The sequence below is a fragment of the Misgurnus anguillicaudatus genome, chromosome 13 (genome assembly GCF_027580225.2).
Source record: "Misgurnus anguillicaudatus chromosome 13, ASM2758022v2, whole genome shotgun sequence".
Taxonomy (NCBI): domain Eukaryota; kingdom Metazoa; phylum Chordata; class Actinopteri; order Cypriniformes; family Cobitidae; genus Misgurnus; species Misgurnus anguillicaudatus.
This window is the reverse complement of record NC_073349.2, coordinates 30,711,168-30,732,267: the sequence shown is the minus strand read 5'-3', so window position 1 is coordinate 30,732,267 and position 21,100 is coordinate 30,711,168. Positions and strand designations below refer to the sequence as shown.

General features: G+C 37.8%; 1 protein-coding gene across 1 annotated transcript; it reads left to right on the top strand.

The window, feature by feature from the left end:
- The first annotated feature begins 7,274 nt into the window (after positions 1 to 7,274).
- Positions 7,275 to 17,099, top strand: stk35 (serine/threonine kinase 35). Its single transcript, XM_055189352.2, has 3 exons — positions 7,275 to 7,966; positions 10,854 to 11,608; positions 15,594 to 17,099. The coding sequence occupies exons 1-2, from the start codon at positions 7,465 to 7,467 to the stop codon at positions 11,564 to 11,566; spliced, it is 1,215 nt and encodes a 404-aa protein (XP_055045327.2). The 5' UTR covers positions 7,275 to 7,464; the 3' UTR covers positions 11,567 to 11,608; positions 15,594 to 17,099.
- Positions 17,100 to 21,100: the final 4,001 nt, after the last annotated feature.

Genomic DNA, 21,100 nt, shown 5'->3' with positions numbered 1-21,100 from the left:
AGATTTGAGGTTTGTTAAGAACAGCTATGAGCACTAATAATGAGCACTTGTATCTAACATCTAGTGTGCTTCAGATTCTCTTCATCGTCATTTAAAGAGACTGTAGCTCTTTTCTTTCTGTTTGTTTGACTGATGAGAAATAAATCACATCAGAGTCATTTCTAAAATCCTGATCTGAGATTCCGATGCGACAGGGCTCAGGAGGGGAACATCATGGTGCACAATGAGTAGCACACTTCTTTCTTCATGGTTTACTCTCAGAATACAAGAGGAAATGTCTGAGGTGTAAAGCCGTTTCTAAGCAATGTAGGTATTGTAGACATGACTGCCAATGGAAATGCCAGAGATCTTTCCTGTGATTGCAAACATCTCCTGCATCTATTGTATACTCCAATCACCATTCACCAACGTTGTGACTCACATGTTTGATGTTCTTAGTAGATCTCCATGGATTTGGTTTCTTATTCTATAGTGAGCTAATCTCACACTCATGTTAGGGAACCTTTGGATTACCGCAGTATTTGGATGAATACTTCAGGTGTGTGTTATTGCTGAAATTGTGCTTTCTAAAGTGTCTTCGTCCTTGCACATGCGTGTTTCCTTTCTCTCCTACTCTTGTGTTGGCTGTGAATGATTTGACGTCACGCACGAAGAAATGCAGGCAGGCGAAATCGTCAGCATCGTAGCATGGGGCTTTTTACCAGTTATTTTTTTCATTCTTACACGGTTTACACCTCACAGGTGTTTCTCAGGAAGGTCTTACTCATCTCACAAAATAGTTTCATGTGTTTAGACTGAAGGAGGCGCCAGTCGCTGATATTGTACAGATAAACACAACATTCAGTGTCGTGAGAGGCAACAGGTGTTCCAACTGCAAGGACAATATATGAGGACTCGCACACAACACAGAACCTAATGCCTGGCATGTTTATTCAGTAGGCAATTAAAGTTCATCCACATTTAGTTGTAAAGTGCTTTTCATAATACATAAATTCTAAGCTGCTTTAAAGAAAATACATGTTTTACCTTACAAAACCAGAATAGAAGCAATATTACAAATATGTTATTTTTTAGCAGTTTTGTATATTGAGATTCTAGTTTATTTTCTTGAAACTTTAAAAACATCCAGTTTTTAAGACATATTAACGTTATTACTTGGTTATAAGAACGTTATTCAAAACATTTTAAGAACACGATTCATGATTTTTACATTTCTTTTGGTGTATAAGTGTGTATTAGTACGTTAACGATATGCAAAAGGTACAAACCCCAAAGTAAACGATGACGCAAGTTATCATTTCCAACGTAGACTCACTTAAAGGATTATTAGGAACACCATTAACACCATACTAATACTGTGTTTGAACCCCTTTCGCCTTCAGAACTGCCTTAATTCTATGTGGCATTGATTCAACAACTTTAGAAATGTTGGCTCATATTGATAGGATAGCATCTTGCAGTTGATGAAGATTTGTGGGATGCACATCCATGGCACGAAGCTCCCATTCCACCACATCCCAAAGATGCTCTATTGGGTTGAGATCTGGTGACTGTGGGGGCCATTTTAGTACAGTGAACTCATTGTCGTGTTCAAGAAACCAATTTGAAATAATTCAAGCTTTGTGACATGGTGCATTATCCTGCTGGAAGTAGCCATCAGAGGATGAGTACATGGTGGTCATAAAGGGATGGACATGGTCAGAAACAATGCTCAGGTAGGCCGTGGCATTTAAACGATGCCCAATTGACACTAAAGGGCTTAAAGTGTGCCAAGAAAACATCCCCCACACCATTACACCACCACCAGCCTGCACAGTGGGAACAAGGCATGATTGATCCATGTTCTCATTCTGTTTACGCCAAATTCTGACTCCACCATCTGAATGTCTCAACAGAAATTGAGACTCATCAGACCAGGCAACACTTTTTCAGTCTTCAACTGTCCAATTTTGGTGAGCTTGTGCAAATTGTAGCCTCTTTTTCTTATTTGTAGTGGAGATGAGGGGTACCCGGTGGGATCTTCTGCTGTTGTAGCCCATCTGCCTCAAGGTTGAGCGTGTTGTGACTTCACAAATGCTTTGCTGCATACCTCGGTTGTAACGAGTGGTTATTTCAGTCAAAGTTGCTCTTCTATCAGCTTGAATCAGTCGGCCCATTCTGACCTAAGGATATTTATGAATTGCAGATAGCGTTAGAGAAATGTTTTACGAATGTTATTGAAGAACGTTTTTGAAAACTTTAAGAGAACGTTAGCCAACGTCACGGGAACGTTCCCTGTTAGCTAGGCTTTTACTTTTTGTTAAGTCTGTCCATCTGAAGGCATAGAAATAGAAACAATGACAGATTAAGTTACTTGTTTGTCATTTAGCACAGTACATTTGTGAAGTGTGTTTACATACAATCAAACAATAAATGTTAAATAATTTTAAATAAACTTAAGTAGAAATTTCTATTTACTTTTATAATCCATGTTCTCTTTAGATTTCCATTGATCTGTTCATCATATTAGTTTTTCCTGACCACAATTAATATACATCAGTATGTTGCTGTAAAGTGCAAAACTTCTTTGGTGTGTTTTGTACAAAAAATATGTTGGCCTTCACGTTGTCATGGCAACGCATCATACATTGTGTAGAGTGTAAAAGTATGAGGCAAAGAAGAGAATAAAGAAGTGAAAAATGAAAGAGAAATAAAAAGATAGATAGATAGATACATATGAGTCATAGTGACCCTGAAAGTTAGAGGTAAAAGAAATGTGCCAGCAGTTAGAAAGGCAGAATTAATTATACGGACATTCAAGAACGAATAATAAATGTTCAACATCACGTCAAGTGTGTCTGTTATCACTGCCCCCCACAGATACTGATCTAGTCCTTTAAAGATATCTGTGATCTTTTAGAAGATGCAACAATTATTTTTGCATTCCTAAACATCCAGGGGTTATTTGTGTTACTCTGTTAACTGGCTGGTGAGTCACAATCAAATAGGAGAGGAACAAGTCAAATGCCTGAAGTCTAATGGAAAAAGTTTTATCATTACCCTTTGGTCAGAAGCGCACCATTGTGATTTATAAACATTTTAAAGTGTCTTCCAGCAGCGTTTGTGAGGCAGAATTTAATGATGTAAAATCAGTACTGCGTTTATTTAATCTTCAGCCTTCTTGCCGTCGTCACGTCTCAAAATGTTTTAATCTGAAACTTTCATGGCTGTTAAGTGGGCTGCAATTACAGCTGTAGACCCCTGGGCAGAACTCACTCCAAACCCCATTGGTGTATTTTGAGTTCAATTAAATACCATGTTGTTGTTTAGGCATTGCATTCTTTCTGAGGGGCAGTGTTGGGTTTTGTGTTTGTTCGGCTCTGGATATCTAATATTCACAATGGTGAGATTCAACATGTTTCTCTCTAAAGGAGGTTATGAGGTCATAGTGACATAATTTAAATCTGGCTGTAATGGTGCGTTGATTATGTATTATAAGATGCAGTGAGGAAAATAAGTATTTGAACACCCTGCTATTTTGCCAGTTCTCCCACTTACAAATCATGAAGGGGTCTGAAATTGTCATCGTAGGTGCATGTCCACTGTGAGAGACATAATCTAAAAAAATCCATAAATCACAATGTATGATTTTTTTAACAATTTATTTGTATGATACAGCTGCAAATACGTTTTTGAACACCTGAGAAAGTCAATGTTAATATTTGGTACAGTAGCATTTGTTTGCAATTACAGAGGTCAAACGATTCCTGTCGTTTTTCACCAGGTTTGCACATAATGCAGAAGGGATTTTGGCCCACTCCTCCACACAGATCTTCTCTAGATCAGTCAGGTGTCTGGCCTGTAGCTGAGAAACACAGAGTTTGATCTCCCTCCAAAGATTCTCTATTGGGTTTAGGTCTGAAGACTGGCTAGGCCATGCCAGAACCTTGATATGCTTCTTACAGAGCCACTCCTTGGTTATCCTGGCTGTGTGCTTCGGGTCATTGTCATGTTGGAAGACCCAGCCTCGACCCATCTTCTATGCTCTAACTGAGGGAAGGAGGTTGGTCCCCAAAATCTTGCAATACACGGTCCCGGTCATCCTCTCCTTAATACAGTGCAGTCGCCCTGTCCCACGTGCAGAAAAACATCCCTAAAGCATGATGGTACCACCCCCATGCTTCACATTAGAGATGGTGTTCTTGGGATGGTACTCATCATTCTTCTTCCTCCAAACACGTTTAGTGGAATTATGAACAAAAAGTTTTATTTTGGTCTCATCTGACCACATGACTTTCTCCCATGACTCCTCTGGATCATCCAAATGGTCATTGGCAAACCTAAGATGGGCCTGGACATGTGCTGGTTTAAGCAGGGGAACCTTCCGTGCCATGCATGATTTCAAACCATGACGCCTTAGTGTATTAGCAACAGTAACCTTGGAAACGGTGGTCCCAGCTCTTTTCAGGTCATTGGCCAGCTCCTGCCATGTAGTTCTGGGCTAATTTCTCACCTTTCTTAGGATCATTGAGACCCCACGAGGTGAGATCTTGCATGGATCCCCAGTCCGAGGGAGATTGACAGTCATGTTTAGCTTCTTCCATTTTCTAATGACTGCTCCAATAGTGGACCTTTTATCACCAAGCTTCTTAGCAATTTTCCCGTAGCCCTTTCCAGCCTTGTGGAGGTGTACAATTTTGTCTCTGTCTTTGGACAGCTCTTTGTTCTTGGCCATGTTAGTTGTTGGATTCTTACTGATTGTATGGGGTGGAAAGGTGTCTTTATGCAGCTAACCACCTCAAACAGGTGCATCTAATTTAGGATAATAAATGTAGTGGAGGTGGACATTTTAAAGGCAGACTAACAGGTCTTTGAGGAACAGAATTCTAGGTGATAGACAGGTGTTCAAATACTTATTTGCAGCTGTATCATACAAATAAATAGTTAAACAAATCATACATAGTGATTTCTGGATTTTTTTTAGATTGTCTCTCACAGTGGACATGCACCTACGATGACAATTTCAGACCCCTCCGTGATTTCTTAAGGGCGATTTATAGTCGTGCGTAGGTTCTATGCCGTAGCTACGGCGTAGGCTATCCGTAGCCTGTGCGTAGCCTGACTATTTTTAACAGCGCGTCAGTTCTACGCGGACCGCAAGCACTGTGATTGGTCCACGAGAACCCCTCCCATCAGGTAAAAAAACTGCGTAATAGGTATTTCCGTTTGCGATGGTGAGAACAAAGAATGGCCAAGTTGAGGAGTGATTTATCTCAAACTGCAACAAAAGTCGCTGTTTATTTACATCCATCATTGCTGGTCTTCTCAAATTATACACAACAAGTTGCTGTTTCTTCTTCGTTTGTGGCTTAACTTGCAAAGCTTCTTCTTCTTTGGCATTCGCGCTGCTACTGTGGTTACACGCGTGGTTACTGCCTACTAACGGCCTGCGCGCATGTTTGCACGTCGACGCGGACGACGACGCAAAAGTATAAATGAAAACCGACGCAGAACCTACGCCGTAGGACCTACGCACGACTATAACGAGCCCTTAAGTGGGAGAACTTGCAAAATAGCAGGGTGTTCAAATACTTATTTTCCTTACTGTACGAGCCATAGAAGAGTTTATGTAATTAGGACTGTGACCAAACAATATGTACAAATTTTTTTTTATAATTAATTTAATTTATGGAAACCATGCTTGGTTTGTTAATATGAAGCAAACTTTGACGATATAATTTGAACTATTTATCAACTTAAAAATATAAAAACAAATAAGTAATCATTTGACCAAATACAGGATCATATTCCAAAAAGTAACTTTGATTTTGAGATTTGTTTTTAGAATCTAAAATACAAAATATAACACAATATATCATATAAAATAATAATATAAAATCTATATGTTATGTAACGTAATGTAATGTAACATAGCAATACATAACACATATCATAACACGAAACATAACACAACATAACAAATCATAACACAAAACATAACACGACACACAACACGACACAAACATAACACATATCATAACACATCATATCATATATCATATCATATATTAATACAACACATAACATATCATAACATAAAATAACACAACATAATATAATATAATAAAAAATAACACAACACATAACATATCATAACACATAATAACATATCATATCATAACAAAACACATAACACAACATAACAAATTATAACACAAAACATAACACAATGCAACACGACACAAACATAACATAACACATATCACAACACATCATATCATATATCATAAAACAATACAACATATAACATATCATAAAAAAACACAACATAATATAATATAAAATAACACAACACATAACATATCATAACACAACACAACAACATAACTTAACAACACAACATGATGAGTGGCAAGAAAACAACAGTTTACATTGGGCTCTCTATAAAGAGGCAACACAAGCCTGTCAATTTTCAAGCAACAAATATTTACATTTTATTGCACAACAACTATTTAGTATTTAGACTAAACGGCAGACAGTGCTCTCTGTGTATCTGTGTTTCGAGGCTGCATCCTTTGGAGGTCGCATTTCCAGGCTGCATACGTCATAAAGACTGTCCTATTTTAGAATATCATCAATAATAAATCAATGACTTAGCAAATCGTAATTTGTTGCAATAAGCTTATGACTTGCGAATGCTCAGTTCACTTAAATAAACCAGGCTTTATATAATATGCGACCTCCGGAGGATGCAGCCTTCCGATTGAGAAACGGCCTAAATGTTGTACTGCACGTGACAGGCTCCGCACGTCCCTCACGTGAAATTCCACGCTTCTAAAATCCCACTGCTAGAGAATGGACACCGCGCGCCCTCTACCCGCTCGATGAGTTCGACCTCGACGTGCAAATAATTTGCAATATAATGCGAAAAATAATGAATCTTCATCATCGATTACTATTTGAATGAATGAATTCAGATAAACTGCTGATAAACCGCGTCAAAGTATTTCCCACTGTAGGGTGGGCTGTCCTTAATTTACATATTACTGAATGAGCTTCTAACTTCGAACGGGTATGCGTCACTTTACCACAACTTTATTGTACTAATGACAACATTTAAAAAATCTTTATTTAATGTGTATATGTATAAATATTACAAAATATAATTTTGAACATTAAGTCTTACTATTTCTTAAAGCTTTAAAAAAAATTGGTCGCTTTTGTTATGCACTACCACCCCTGTTTGAATGAAATGGTCTGGTCGGCACAAGCCACGCCCCCTCAGTGCTCTTCCATTGACAATGACGTTATTATTGTTTATAGTCACTCAGACTTTGATGGCGATTGAAGACATTTAAACAAACTAACTTAGTTGAATTTTTCACAATAACAAGCACTCGTCAGCCGCTCCTCACTAGATAGGGACGTTATGAAAAACAGGATTATTACCTCAAAACACATGTTCGCGCGGGGGGTGATAAAGTCATGGAGCTAATCAACGGAAGACTGGCGTGCCTCAGGCGGGGCTGCAAGAGACCCGAGCCGCCCAGCGCGAACCTGAGGCGGGATGTCAGCAAAGTTTTGCGGCCGCTTCGTGTGGAAAACAACGACAATGATGATGGACCCATGAGGGAGGAGGAGTGTTTCGCCACGGGCTTCGTCAAGAACGATCCCGCCGCGGTGGTCAGGGCGCCCAGGTACAGTTTGACACGGGAGGTGGGTCGCGGAAGCTACGGCGTGGTGTACGAGGCGATCGCTCGTAGGTCCGGTGCCCGGGTGGCCGTGAAGAAGCTTCGCTGCGACGCGCCCGAGAAGGTGGAACTGGCGCTGGCGGAGTTCTGGGCGCTGGCGAGCCTTGAGAAGAAGCACGAGAACGTGGTCCAACTGGAGGAGTGCGTCCTGCAAAGAAACGGGATGGCACAGAAAATGAGCCACGGCAACAAATCATGCAAACAGTATTTGAGATTAGTGGAAACGTCGTTGAAAGGTAACACAGTTTGCCAGATGCATGCTCGTTGCAAACTTGTTAACCAAAGTAATGGTGTTTACTAAGTTGACTTGGTTGTATGCATGCATGCATTTTCGTACGTGCACTACGTGCAACTCTAATAAATCCAGTGCATCTTATTACATACAGTATTATTGATTGCTTGATATCCGGTGCCTTTGGTTTTCTTAGGATCTTGTCAACGCAAACAAGTCAAGCGTGTCTTACTGCTTTGTAATTCAAAGCTGAGATGTTTACAAAGTTGAATTGGTTGTATGCATGTTATACAGCTCACTTTTTGACTATGAAATGCATGCAACTATAATAATTCACATGCATATTATTGAAAACTTGTATATTTACACAATATAAAGCCAGAAGAAGGCTGTACGTGAGGGAACATGATGTCCCAGCGCATATGATCATTAACCCTTTCACACCCATATAGGCCCCTTTCACTATAGCTGTTTCTTATCTGCTTAGCCCTTTGTGTGCAAGTTTGTGTTGTCAGCATTATCATGTTAAGGTTAAAGACAATGAGCTTCGATATAATGTTAAAATGTAAATGTCATGTTAAGTGTGAACCCGTGTTACGGCTGTATGTGGTGGGAAGATTGAGCTGACCTCTGTTGTTATGTAAGTGTCACCATTAAGTGACCACAATGGGAAAAACAAGATTCGTATATAACATTTCTTGCTGATCTAGTTTGGCCTATCTAATGTTCATAAACAAAAAGAAAATTCTTTATTTTATGAAGTTTTGGCATATTTCAGACAAGCATTTTTGTCTTTATTTTTAGAGGTCAGTCATTTAAACCCATTGTAAGCAGGTCAAAGGAAACAGACACCCTTATTTGATGCTATGACCTACATCTGTTTTCAGGAATATGAGGGAAGTATGTCCATGTGTTTTCTGTTCTCAAATTTTGGGTAGTTCATAAAGTACGTCCAAAATTCATTCTCCACCTGCTTAGTCTGTGTCTATTCTTTAATACACGTAGCAAGCCTTATTTCCTGAAGTTAAGCTATTTAGTGCAAAAGACAGACAGATTAGTGCTTAGATCGATGTATGCTCTTTGGATAAAGTCCAAACATGAGTCTTTGGAAATTTGTGCTGAGCTACAGTAAAGGGAGATAGACGTTTTGATAGTCTGTCTGAGTTATCTAAACCAACACTTTAGTTCTAGTTCACTGAACAATCTTTGTTGAAGGTTTTGTGTATGAAGAGCAAAGCAGCTAATGGTTGGATAGTAGTGCTGATGTAGCTCAATTGGTAGGACATTGCATTAGCAGGATAAAAATTATGGGTTTGATTCCCAGGAACACCTGTATGACTCGGTAAAACACTCGGTGTCACTCAGTGCAAATCCAAATCTTACAGACAGTAAAATGACCAATCAATATTCACTTTTTAGCATGACGTCATGTTGTGTCACACACACACCACCACCACACTAGTTCAACACATTTGTTCAAACAGTACCGTGAGATGTCAGATCCACATTAATTATGTACTAATATGTAAATATGTTTTAAGTACTTTAAAAGAGTATATTTATAAATGTTATGCATAACAAGTTTGTGTAGTTTCACTAATTACATTTGTGTTATTTCGGCCTAATATAAGCCGTACAGCTTTTTTAATATCGGCATGGGCCATAAAAAAACCTGTATCGGTTGACCACTAACTAACTGTAAGTGTGTCAAATGCATAAATGTAACATAAATGATAAAATAAAGCAGAAATCACCTTTGAGCAGTTAAGGGCCGTGCACACCATGGACGATAACGATAACTATAACTATATAGTTTTAAAAATAATTTTAAACTAAATAGTATAGCACAGTTAACATCATAACTAAAATGATAAAGATACAAGGAACGATACAGGTCTCCAGACTGCCACCAAAATTTGAGAGTTTGCCACTGAATTTTACATGCAGTCGCACATGTGCGACCAGTAAATTTGACATTTTTTGTGATGTGACATTGAATTTGAAACAGGACATTGTACTTTCTGCATCTATCATCAAAGTATTTTTTAGTAATGCAGTGGAAATTAGTAGAATGAGAATATTTGGTTAGCAAGTTGATTTACGGTGTGTGCCCCTAAATTTTCTGATTGCGCCCCTAAAACTTTCAGATGGGGGCCACTGTGCTCCTAGTGAAAAAAGTTAGTCTGGAGCCCTGCGATATGTTTGGGATCACTTTCGAATCAATATTTTTTCCAACTGATGAATGATAAACCATTGACAGCCAAACAATATATGAATATAAAGAGCAGACGTATTTGAAATATGACATTGTGGAGAAACTCTTTGCTCAGGTCCATAACATAAAAGTACAGTGCCTTAGGTATTCAGCGCTATTGCATTTGCCATAAAATTGACTATGTAATGATTAATTTTTGTAATTTTATTCTACTAAATACATTGATAGATTACACAAACTAGATTCACTGTTAAGAGATGAAACAAACGCAGCGTGCTGACGACATCTGCTGGTTATAACCGCTTTAAATGCAACAATACAACATTTTTTACAATGACGTAAACAGTTGCAAAAGTTTTTTTTTTTTTAAGGAAATCTACAATATTAGTTAATGCCATTTAAGATAAACGATTTGCGCAAAACAATGAACAAAGTTATCATTATCTAGTGGTGTGGACGCAAATAGAGTTATCATTATAGTTAACATTATGCTCATCAGTGTGATCGGCGCTTTAGAATGACTCAATACAGAAAAGTTTTCTTTAATTTGTTAACATTCTGAAGTGGTTCACAGTTATCCCAAAACCTATTTGAAGTTGATTTTCTACTCTGTTAAGACGAACTCTAAGTATTGTTTTCCTCAGATGTTTCACGCTGCCTTCTGCTATCTTTCCAGGTGAGCGTATCTTAGGTTACCCTGAAGAACCGTGTTATCTTTGGTTTGTTATGGAGTTCTGTGACGGCGGCGACCTAAACCAGTACATCCTCTCCCGACGGCCCGACCCACGGACCAACCAAAGTTTTATGAAGCAGCTGACCAGCGCTGTGGCCTTCCTTCACAAAAACAACGTCGTCCACCGCGACCTCAAACCAGACAACATTCTCATCTCACAGAAATCAGGGAACCCCATCGTCAAGGTCGCCGACTTCGGCCTCAGCAAGGTGTGCGCAGGACTCTTTGAGGACGAAAGTCACGAGCAGGTAAACAAAAACATTGTGAACGTAAACAAGTTCTGGCTCTCGTCAGCCTGCGGCTCGGATTTCTTCATGGCTCCAGAGGTGTGGGAGGGACACTATACTGCCAAAGCGGACATTTTCGCACTCGGGATCATCATTTGGGCCATGATCGAACGGATCACGTTTATCGACGCCGAATCCAAGCGTGAACTCCTCGGCACGTACGTTCGTCAGGGAGCAGAGATCGTGCCGGTGGGTGAGGCTTTGCTGGAGAACCCGAAGATGGTTCTCCACATCCCACAGAGGACCCGTAGTGTCATGTCAGAGGACATCAAGCGACTCTTGCAAGACATGCTGGCTGTCAACGCGGAGGACCGGCCCGACGCGTTTCAGCTGGAAGTCAGAATGAACCAAGTCACGTGTGCGGCGTAAGCAGAGGTGACATAGCCAAAGAAGCATACAATTATATTTCAGGTGGGTTCCTGCGACTTGTGTCACCTTTTTAAAATGTTAAATTCATTTTTGGTGTCCCCAGAGTGCATATGTGAAGTTAAGCTCAAGATCATTTATTATAACATGTTAAAATGGCCACTTTGTAGGTGGGAGCAAAAATGTGCCGTTTTTGGGTGTGTCCTTATAAAATGCAAATGAGCGGATGAAATGCAAACACTGATCACCATAATGGTGGTTTGTTGAAATTGAAACTCGAATGTGCTGTCAATTATTTCTCTCTCATTTTCACTTTCTCTCTCAGCACTAAATATCATTGCTGTGGTTGGATAGTGCAGATTATATATAATAAGATCCCCTTCTGACATCACAAGGGGAGCCAAATTTCAATGACCTATTTTTGCAGAGAATGGGTTACCAAAACAAAGTTACTGGGATTTTCTAGGTTGATAGAAGCACTGGGGACCCAATTATAGCACTTAAACATGGAAAAAGATTTTCATGATATGCCCCCTTTAATAATTGATGGACGTTTTGTTAAAAGTATCCTTAAAATGAACAGTTATGCAAATTCTCTGGTATTGCCATTATTTCAAAACATTTTTGTATTTGACAAGTCTCGAAACACAGACGCCTTGTGATTAAAATGGCGTTCAATGTTTGTTTAAGTTATTGTCAGTCTTCACTTCACATAAACTTCATAAACGTATTAAACATTGCCAAGTAAGGCCGTTTACGTCAGCAGGTCTTTCACGTGCATTTGCTTCCCAGAGTCAAGAATTTCTCGTCCACCCTGTTGCTTTGTATTTCTCTAATCAAATCCACACACATTGCCTCAGGGGCAACATGTACCCTTAACATCTGCCAGTCACAACCCATTGCCCTTTTCGTCGGTCTGTTTGGTTTTTGTGAACCGGTGCCACGCCTTTAACACTTTAACTGTACCAGGCATTAGGTTAACAAGATCTGACACCTTTTTATTAGTAGAATGCAAACCGCCAGAGGTGATAACACGCAGGTTACTCTCAGGTGTGTCATGTCGTGAGTAAAAGTCAAATCTTACAACACCATCTGAGTTTATTGCTTTCTTGGTTAAATTTTGTATTGGATACGGTTCAGATAAAAAGACCAAAGGAAATGAAATCGCATTGGAGAATCTGTGTTTTAATCAAAACTCAATGGGTTTTATCTACCACGGCTTGAATTTATTCTGAAACAATAACATATCCTCCACTGAATAACAAACATTGAGCTTTGTTCGCCTTAAGCACGTGTGTTGAGATGCATCACATGGTAAGCCCGCTGTCTGAACGGCTGTGTACGTGCACTCGTGTGTCAGGGTTTATGAATTTGTTTATCCACTGATCCGTACGCATATGGAGCAGTTATGTAACACGGCAGGACACAAATCCTCCTCTCGCCTCAGTGTCCTGAATGGAGTCATCCATCGAAGCTGACGGGCCTGAGCATTGAGTTTGGGTGTTTGTCTCAATGGGTGTAATTTAGGGTGATTAAAATGGGCATAGAAAGCAGAACATGTTCCATGCCCACTGATTATCAGATTGGCACACCGACCCCACCCTCCATTCCCAAATTGACTCTGTCCCTAAACCCCATCCACCCGTGTTAGGCAGCCCAGGACACAGTGCCGTGTTTGTGTCTCTCGTTTTCAGAACATGATGTTTTTCCCATTAACCTGCATTTGTGCTGCTGCGTCTGCACGGCTGATGCTGATATTTGTGTTTGTAAATATCAATGTTTTATTTATTTAACATTTTTATTAAGTATTTTACAGACACACATCAGCCTCTTTTATCACTGCTGAAATAATTTATAAAAATGTTTTGCTTTCTAATCTGATAATCAACAACAATCCTCATGTTTGGTTTGATTTCATTGGTTTATATCTGTGATTCTAGTCATTATATATGTGCCACAGTAATTCACTGAAAGTGCATGTAATGTGAAGTACAGCATATTATATTAAGCTAAGGGTGTGGCTAAAAACTTTTTACCTTTAGGGAATCTGATGGTGGTGAAGGGGGGTTGAGACTGTTATGTAACCAAGAATAACGTACAGTACAGTACAGTACAGGCTCCAAGTAGATGTTTGGGTTATAAACATGGAGTGATTGACACATTTAGTGTCGTAGTGTTGCTGTGGTTGGCAGATAATCCTAAACTCTTCACAAACTATTTGCCGGAGACAATTTCTGTTATGTTGGCATCACAAAGGCTCAGTGCACAGAAATAATATCTGACATTCTGCATGCAATGCAAAGTTCATGTTTTAAAATGTGTCTTATGACCAGATTCCTTTTTGGACCAAAAAGGATTCCTTTCTGGATTCCTTTCAACCAAAGCGACTTACAATATGTACACTTTTTTTATCGGCATGTGTGTTCCCTGGGTTCAAACCCATGAGCTTTTGCACTGCCAATGAAATGACATTAGTCACACCACTAAATCATTTACTCAGCGCTGTTACACGAAGTATTTCATGCACAACAGAAGCTAAAATGCATTGATATTTACATCTAATCGAATCCAGATGTGTCAGCATGAAGACATTTTAATTTAATGTCATGCATGCAGTAGAGATTTGTTCTTGCATTCGCAGGATCGCTCCATGCCAGGTGTGGTGAACATGAGCAAGTTAACACATGAATTTTAAGGAAGCCCAAGCGTTTACACAGTTACACAACAGCTTTCTGTTTTTGATGTTTTAACACAGTGTAGGGCTGTCACAATGATTAAATAATCGTCTCATCGCGATTGTTTGACCTCACCGCGGTGATTTCAGATCACCACAATGATTGCACATCTCTCTAATAAACACAAGGGGGAGCTGCAGCGCCTGTATAAACGAGACCGTATCAGATTACTTTTAATGTTGTATTAATATTTAATTTATTAATTTATTGTTTAATTTATTTAATTTAAACAATCACAACAATGTGTGAAAATAATTTCATAAACAAACAAAAAATTTATGAAAATTAAATGTCAAAGCAATAAAACAGACAATTAATCGTCATAATTGCCAAAGCCCTAAAACAGGCAATTAACCGTCATAACCGTTACAATTTATTATACAATTAACCGTCAGCCGAATTTCATAATCGTGTCAGCCCTAAGCGTGGTTAAATTTACCAAAGTGTCCTGTGGTAAATTGTGCTGACTCATGCCGCACCAGAATGACACCCAGATGTTATTTGCTTTATGGGATGATAGCTGCTGTCTGCTGAACTAAACCTCATCTTCATGACCTTGTAGTGTAAATGTTGAGCGGCGTTAGCAGATAATGGGTTTGAACCCAAGAAGCAGACATACTGAAAAAATGCACTGCAATTCACATTGAATGAAAGTGTCTGCAAAATGCATAAATGAGAAATAAAATCTGCATGTAGATCGCTTCTCAGAGCACCAAAATTTTAGATTTTTTTATGAAAACAATAATTATATTTTAATTAAAGGGGACATATCATAAAAATCTGACTTTTTTCATGTTCAAGTGCTATACAGTAATTGGATCCCCAGTACTTCTATGAACCCAGTAATTTAGTTTTAATTAACCATTCTCTACAAACATGTGGAAAAAATAGCTAATTGAAATTTAGCTCCCCTTGTGATGTCATAAGGGGATCTTATTATATATTAATATCACCCCTTAATCTGCACTATTATCCACAGCACTGCCATTTAGTGCAGAGAGAGAGAGAGAGAGAGAAAATAATTGACAGCACAATTGAGTTTCAATTTCAACAAACCACCATTATGGCGATCAGTGTTTGCTTTCATTTGCAATTATAAGGACACCCAAAAACAGCACATTTCTGCTCACACCTACAATTTTAAAGTAGCAATTTTAACATGCTATAATAAATTATCTATGTGGCAATTTGAGCCAAAACTTCACACATGTACCAAAGACTTATTTTACATCTCATATGTCCCATTTAATGAAGAAAACAGGATTTATAGAAGTATTTGTTTTCTCTCTTTCCAGGTTTATTGATGGATGGCAGTGCACACTGATGAGGACATTTAAAGTGCCAGTGGACCTGAATCTGGTTTTGTGATTGTTTCACATGGAAAGCTTTCTTTAGACCCATCACATAAGCTATGCAGGCATCTTAATGAGCAGACATTTTCTACTTTTGCATTCAATTTCTCCCATAAACCTTCCAAAGAAACCACACACACAACAGTAAAGGCACGTACTGTATAAGACATGACAGTGACTCTGTGTTGCTGGTTTTCTCTCGTGTGGCGATGTGCTGTTATTTTGCTTCAGATTTAGACACATTGCACATATCTTGTGTACACCTCGGTGAAAACTACCTACAGCCTATTTACCAGACAGTATGTGTGTGAATATAATTAAATCTAGATAGTGCAGATTGTTCTGAAATGCTCAAACGTTTACATGACTAAGAGGAAAATGTTTATAAAGCTTGTGAAGACTGTGAACTTTAATGTGAATATTTGGGTATATAGTGACCCCGTGTCTCGTATACATGGGTGTGAATGTCTCGGATCTGAGCAACAGCACATCTTACTGGAAAAATCACCTTTGTGCCTTATTGTACTTTTATTTTTTTAAAGGATGGGTTGAATGATTTTCATTATCATTTTGTTTTAAAATATTTTATCTGGAGTGAAACCGTGTTTCATTTCTGTTGTTGTTGGTCTCAAGGGTTTTTCAAACACTGTTTGTGTTGTTAAAAAACTTTTACTAAGTCCTATATAAGAGAGATTCAGATTTAACTTTTGCAAATGCATGTGTACTTCTCTTAAATGTTTAAATGTGTTGTTTTCAAAGGTCATCAGACAGGCACAAATATTATAGATGAATGAGATACATAAACAGATTAAGCATAAATATTATATCTATTTTTTTGTTTAAATTTCATCAGTTGACTGTAAATAATAATTTGGTAAGGGATCAAACAACATCTCAAAACATTCATCTTGAACTTTTGTCAAACGTTGTTTTTATATCACATAAACATCACATTGACTTATTTTTTGTTACACATATTGTTGTCAAATGTTGAATTTTTCTACTGAGTGAATGTTTTGAATCTATTTTTAATAGACTACAATTCAAGTTATGTTTTGTAGATGTGCCAGACATTGCCTGTTTACTTTAGATTACAACCTTCGTGAAAGAGATTTTTGTATAGATATGATTTTATTGTTAAAAGAGAGATTTATTCTAACCCTGAACACATTCATACTCAGTGAACCACAAAGTTTTGGGCACAAAATATGCTATTCAGTGTATCTGAACTGAAAGTTTTTACTAACCGCAGTGAGACACGAGTCCTTCTCTTAGTCGGAAGTGATTTGTATTCAGTGTTTACATGTTTATCGTGTTTCTACCTCACTTTCACGATAGCTTTGATGTCACGTTTCCTCACTAACATTTAGTTTTGTTTATTTGCTTGCTTGTTTTCAGTGGTGGTTTTCTTCAATGTTGTATTAAAGGTCTTGGACGGACTTTGCATTTCATTGTTTATGTTTTATTGTATTTTTCATTGCAATATAACAGATCTATGCATACGGTCATGTTATGGATCGATACATTGGAGCTCTGTAAAGTTTCTGATATACCTCCAGTAAAAGCGTTTCAGATCCACTTAGCTGGGCCATTTTCCTCATTCTTCAGACATTCATGCATCGAGTTAATACAATGGTGGTACATTGTAAAGTGTTTGCAGGTCAAGCTAATAACAGACTTTGTCATTTTAGTTTAATAATAATATCTCTGTTTTATAGAGTATTAACCTAATGAGAATTATAGCAGACACATTCAATATTCACTACAAATACAGAAACTCTATTTTTGTTCATTGGTAGCATTTTATTATCAATATTGAACTGGGTTTGTTTTTCACGCTGAGCCATAGGATGTTTTTGCAAAGGAACTTTCAAACATGTATGTACTGAATATATTTTTGTGAAATAAACAAAACAAAAAAATACTGACTTGTTTGTTATATATTATTTTATTTATTTTAATATGCTAGCTGGGCTGTATCAGAGTTTTTATCTTATATTACATTCAGGCATTCAGCAGACGCTTTTATGTGAAGCGACTTCCAAAGATTAGAAAACAATAAAGCAATTTGTAATACAAAAAGTGCTTATACCAAGTTACAAGTTTTCACTATTCTGAAACAATACCTGTTAATAGATAAAGAGACCCATACGGCATATATTATTTTTTAAATATATTTCAAAATATACAAAAAATGGCCAAAAAACACATTTACTGAAATATATTTTGGAATATGTTTATTTTTCATCAATATATGATATTTAAAAATGTTTTTAAAATACATTTTTTGAAGCTTAAAAATATATAGCACTGAATATATTTCAACCCAAAGAAATATATTCATGTTGCAATAGAAGAATAAACTTTTTTGGTAAGGATCAAATTAAATATATTTTTTTAATTTCAAAATATATTTTATAAAATCAACTTATGTTTCAACTATATATTTTGGCAAAGAATACATTTTTGCCATATGGGATGTAAAATTAAAAAATGTATTTGCTTTCCCTTGAAATACATTTTGTTGATAAGGTTCAAACTAAATATATTTCCAAATTCAAAAATATATTCCATTCAGCATTACTTTCTACAAAATGTATATATTTGAAATATATTTTTGACCAAAGAAATATATTTTCCCCATATGTGGAGAGATTTAGAAAAAAATAAAATAAAGATAGAAGATATGTATAATGCAGTCAATATCTATGCAAAAAAAAGTTTAAAGATTGGTTTTTAATTGTTTTTAAATGTTGCAAGAGATGTGGCTGACAGGGAGAAGTAAAGAAAAATGAGCAGGAACGTGATTTTTAAATGCGCACATAATCCCAACCAAACCGCGCCCAAGCGGGTTTGACCCCAAAACCTGGTTCGTTTGATTAGTGTGATTGCTTTGTACCGTGCCCGGTTTGGTTAATAGCGCCCTGGCTGGCTTGCAGAAGTGGGCTCGGGCGCAGTTCACTTGGGCTCAGGCACAGAGCGCGCAATGTGATCGCTCCAGAACGCGGTTCAAAAGGAGAGACATCAATTGTGTAACTCTCATCTGCCTTCATAAAAACCTTCTGATGCACGCAACAGGGTTACATGAATGTCTGTACTGCACGCACGACAGATCAACTAAGCAATAGAAAAGGCATGTGAGAGGGCTGTGTGTCATCCCGCACCAAACGCTCCAGTGTTAAGAGAGCGCCTGTTTTCTTCAAAACAATCGCATCCTAATGACAAAAGCGTGCTCGGGCTTGGATCGAAAGTACAGCATGAGTGAATGCTTCTGGGGAGTAGGGAGGGGGGACAAACACGCTCGGGCACAGTTCGGTTAGGCATAATATGTGCCCTTAGTGCCCCTTTGTGAAGGTAACACAAGGTGCAGCTCATTTGCTGAACGTTATGTTCTGGTTAGGGTGTAGGAATGTAGGAAGGTGTGAAAGTATGCTGGCAGTCCCAGTGAAATTCTGTATGTGACTTCTGTGGAGAGATATCAAAAACAGGGTTAAATTAGACATTTTGGGCACCTGCAAGATGAGCCGGGCTGCTGCGTTCTGAACCGATCTTTCACAGAACACATGAAAAAATATTCAAATCAAAAATCATTATAGATTTGGTTATAGGCGTCTGCTAAATGATCAGTGAAGCTTATAGACACGAGATGTTTGTCAAACATTCCAGCCTTTGTTTTTCATCACCGATGTGTGTATCATGCCCAATTACATATGCAAATACTTACAGTACATGACATGAGCGTGACTCTTTTGAGCTTCTGTAATGAGCGCAGTCAAATATTAATGGTAAAAGAGCGCAGTCATGAACAACAATTCATAATCTGACGTAATTCTGACGTCTTGGGATGAGCACATGGAGAAAGCACATTAAAGTATTTTTATCAGTTCAGAAGGATGTAGTTTTTCACATCACATGATGCACCAGGATGTTTCACAACGTAATGATCTGCTTTATCTCTTAAGAGCTGCTGTGATTGGATGATGGTGTTACCATGACGACTGCAGTGTATCACAGACGGGATGTGTGAATGAAATTTTGTTGCATCTTGTATGGTCACGCTGTCCTGAAACTTTGAAAATGTTACTTTTACTATACTGTTCAGTGTCCAAGTTTCTTTTTAGATTCAGTTGTTTGAGATGTAGATTAACTGGCAAAACAAATGAAATGTTTGATATTTTGCTCACGGATGAGATTTATGCGGTTTACTAATAAAAATACTAAAAAGTCAAAAAATCTTTAACATCCACATAACCTTTCTAATGCACTACAGACTATAAAAAATTATTGATTGAAAGATCAAACTAATGCTGGACATTCTGGTTATATAACAGAAAGTGTCACAAAGGTCCTGAGACCAAAATATATTTGTGTGTGAACATTTTTGTTTGTTTGTGAAAGTCACATGCACTTGCACACAAAGTTCAACACTAAAGTTGGAAATTATTTTTTTATTAACCCCCATAATAATGCATATTAATTATTATATATTCATAACACTATATCTTATTATAAATCTTCAGAAATGTTGACAAACTATTAGGGATGCTCCCATCAATGCCGATCTCCACTAATAATACGTGGCCGATCACTATTCTGAATCGGACAGCCGATCTTATTACAGCTATTTCATGTACTACGGCTTTTGATCAGTAAGTCCTTATCGATCTAAAATCACTGTTAGTTTGAGTCGTTTGTAGCATGCATTTGAAAAAGCAACACTCGTCAAACATAAAATACCTGAAAAGGTTTGAAGAACAGCAATATAAATGTATCCTTTAGCCATTTCACGGAGCTGCGTGTCATCACAGCTGCGAGTGTATTGTTCTTCGTCTACAGCGCATTTTGAGTTTCTGCACGAGAGCGCCCCCTGGCTTTTGGATGTAGCGGCATTTCACCGTAATTCATTGAGAAACATAGCAAGCATTATCGGCCAATCGATCGGAGCATCCCTACAAACTATATATTGTTGGAAAGCTCTAAGAATGTAGTTGTCATATTTCAAAACCTTTAAGCAGTAATAATAATGAAGCAGTGACAGTAATTTATTAATATGCGACAAGAGTATGCAGCAAACCGTTGACACCTAGTGGCCGTTGTAAGTAAAACCACTAAAAGTGTGACCACATTTTTTTGTAAACTGCTATAACAATTTTCACCTCCAGTGCTTAAATGTGCATTGTGTAACTTTAAAAAGGATTTCTTGACAGAAATGCAATATAATCTACATAGCTATATTATAAGTGGTCTATAAAGACCTTACATACTAAACTGTATTTTTTAATATCTTAAAATGAGACGTTTTTATCTACATACACTGTGGGTCCCCTTACATGGAAGTTGCCGCCATATTTCTACAGTAGCACTAAATGTTTCTTCATTTGTCACTATGTTGTCTCAGATAATGACATGTTTGTCCTGTGGTGGCTACCGTAGCTTCTCTATGCGTTTCG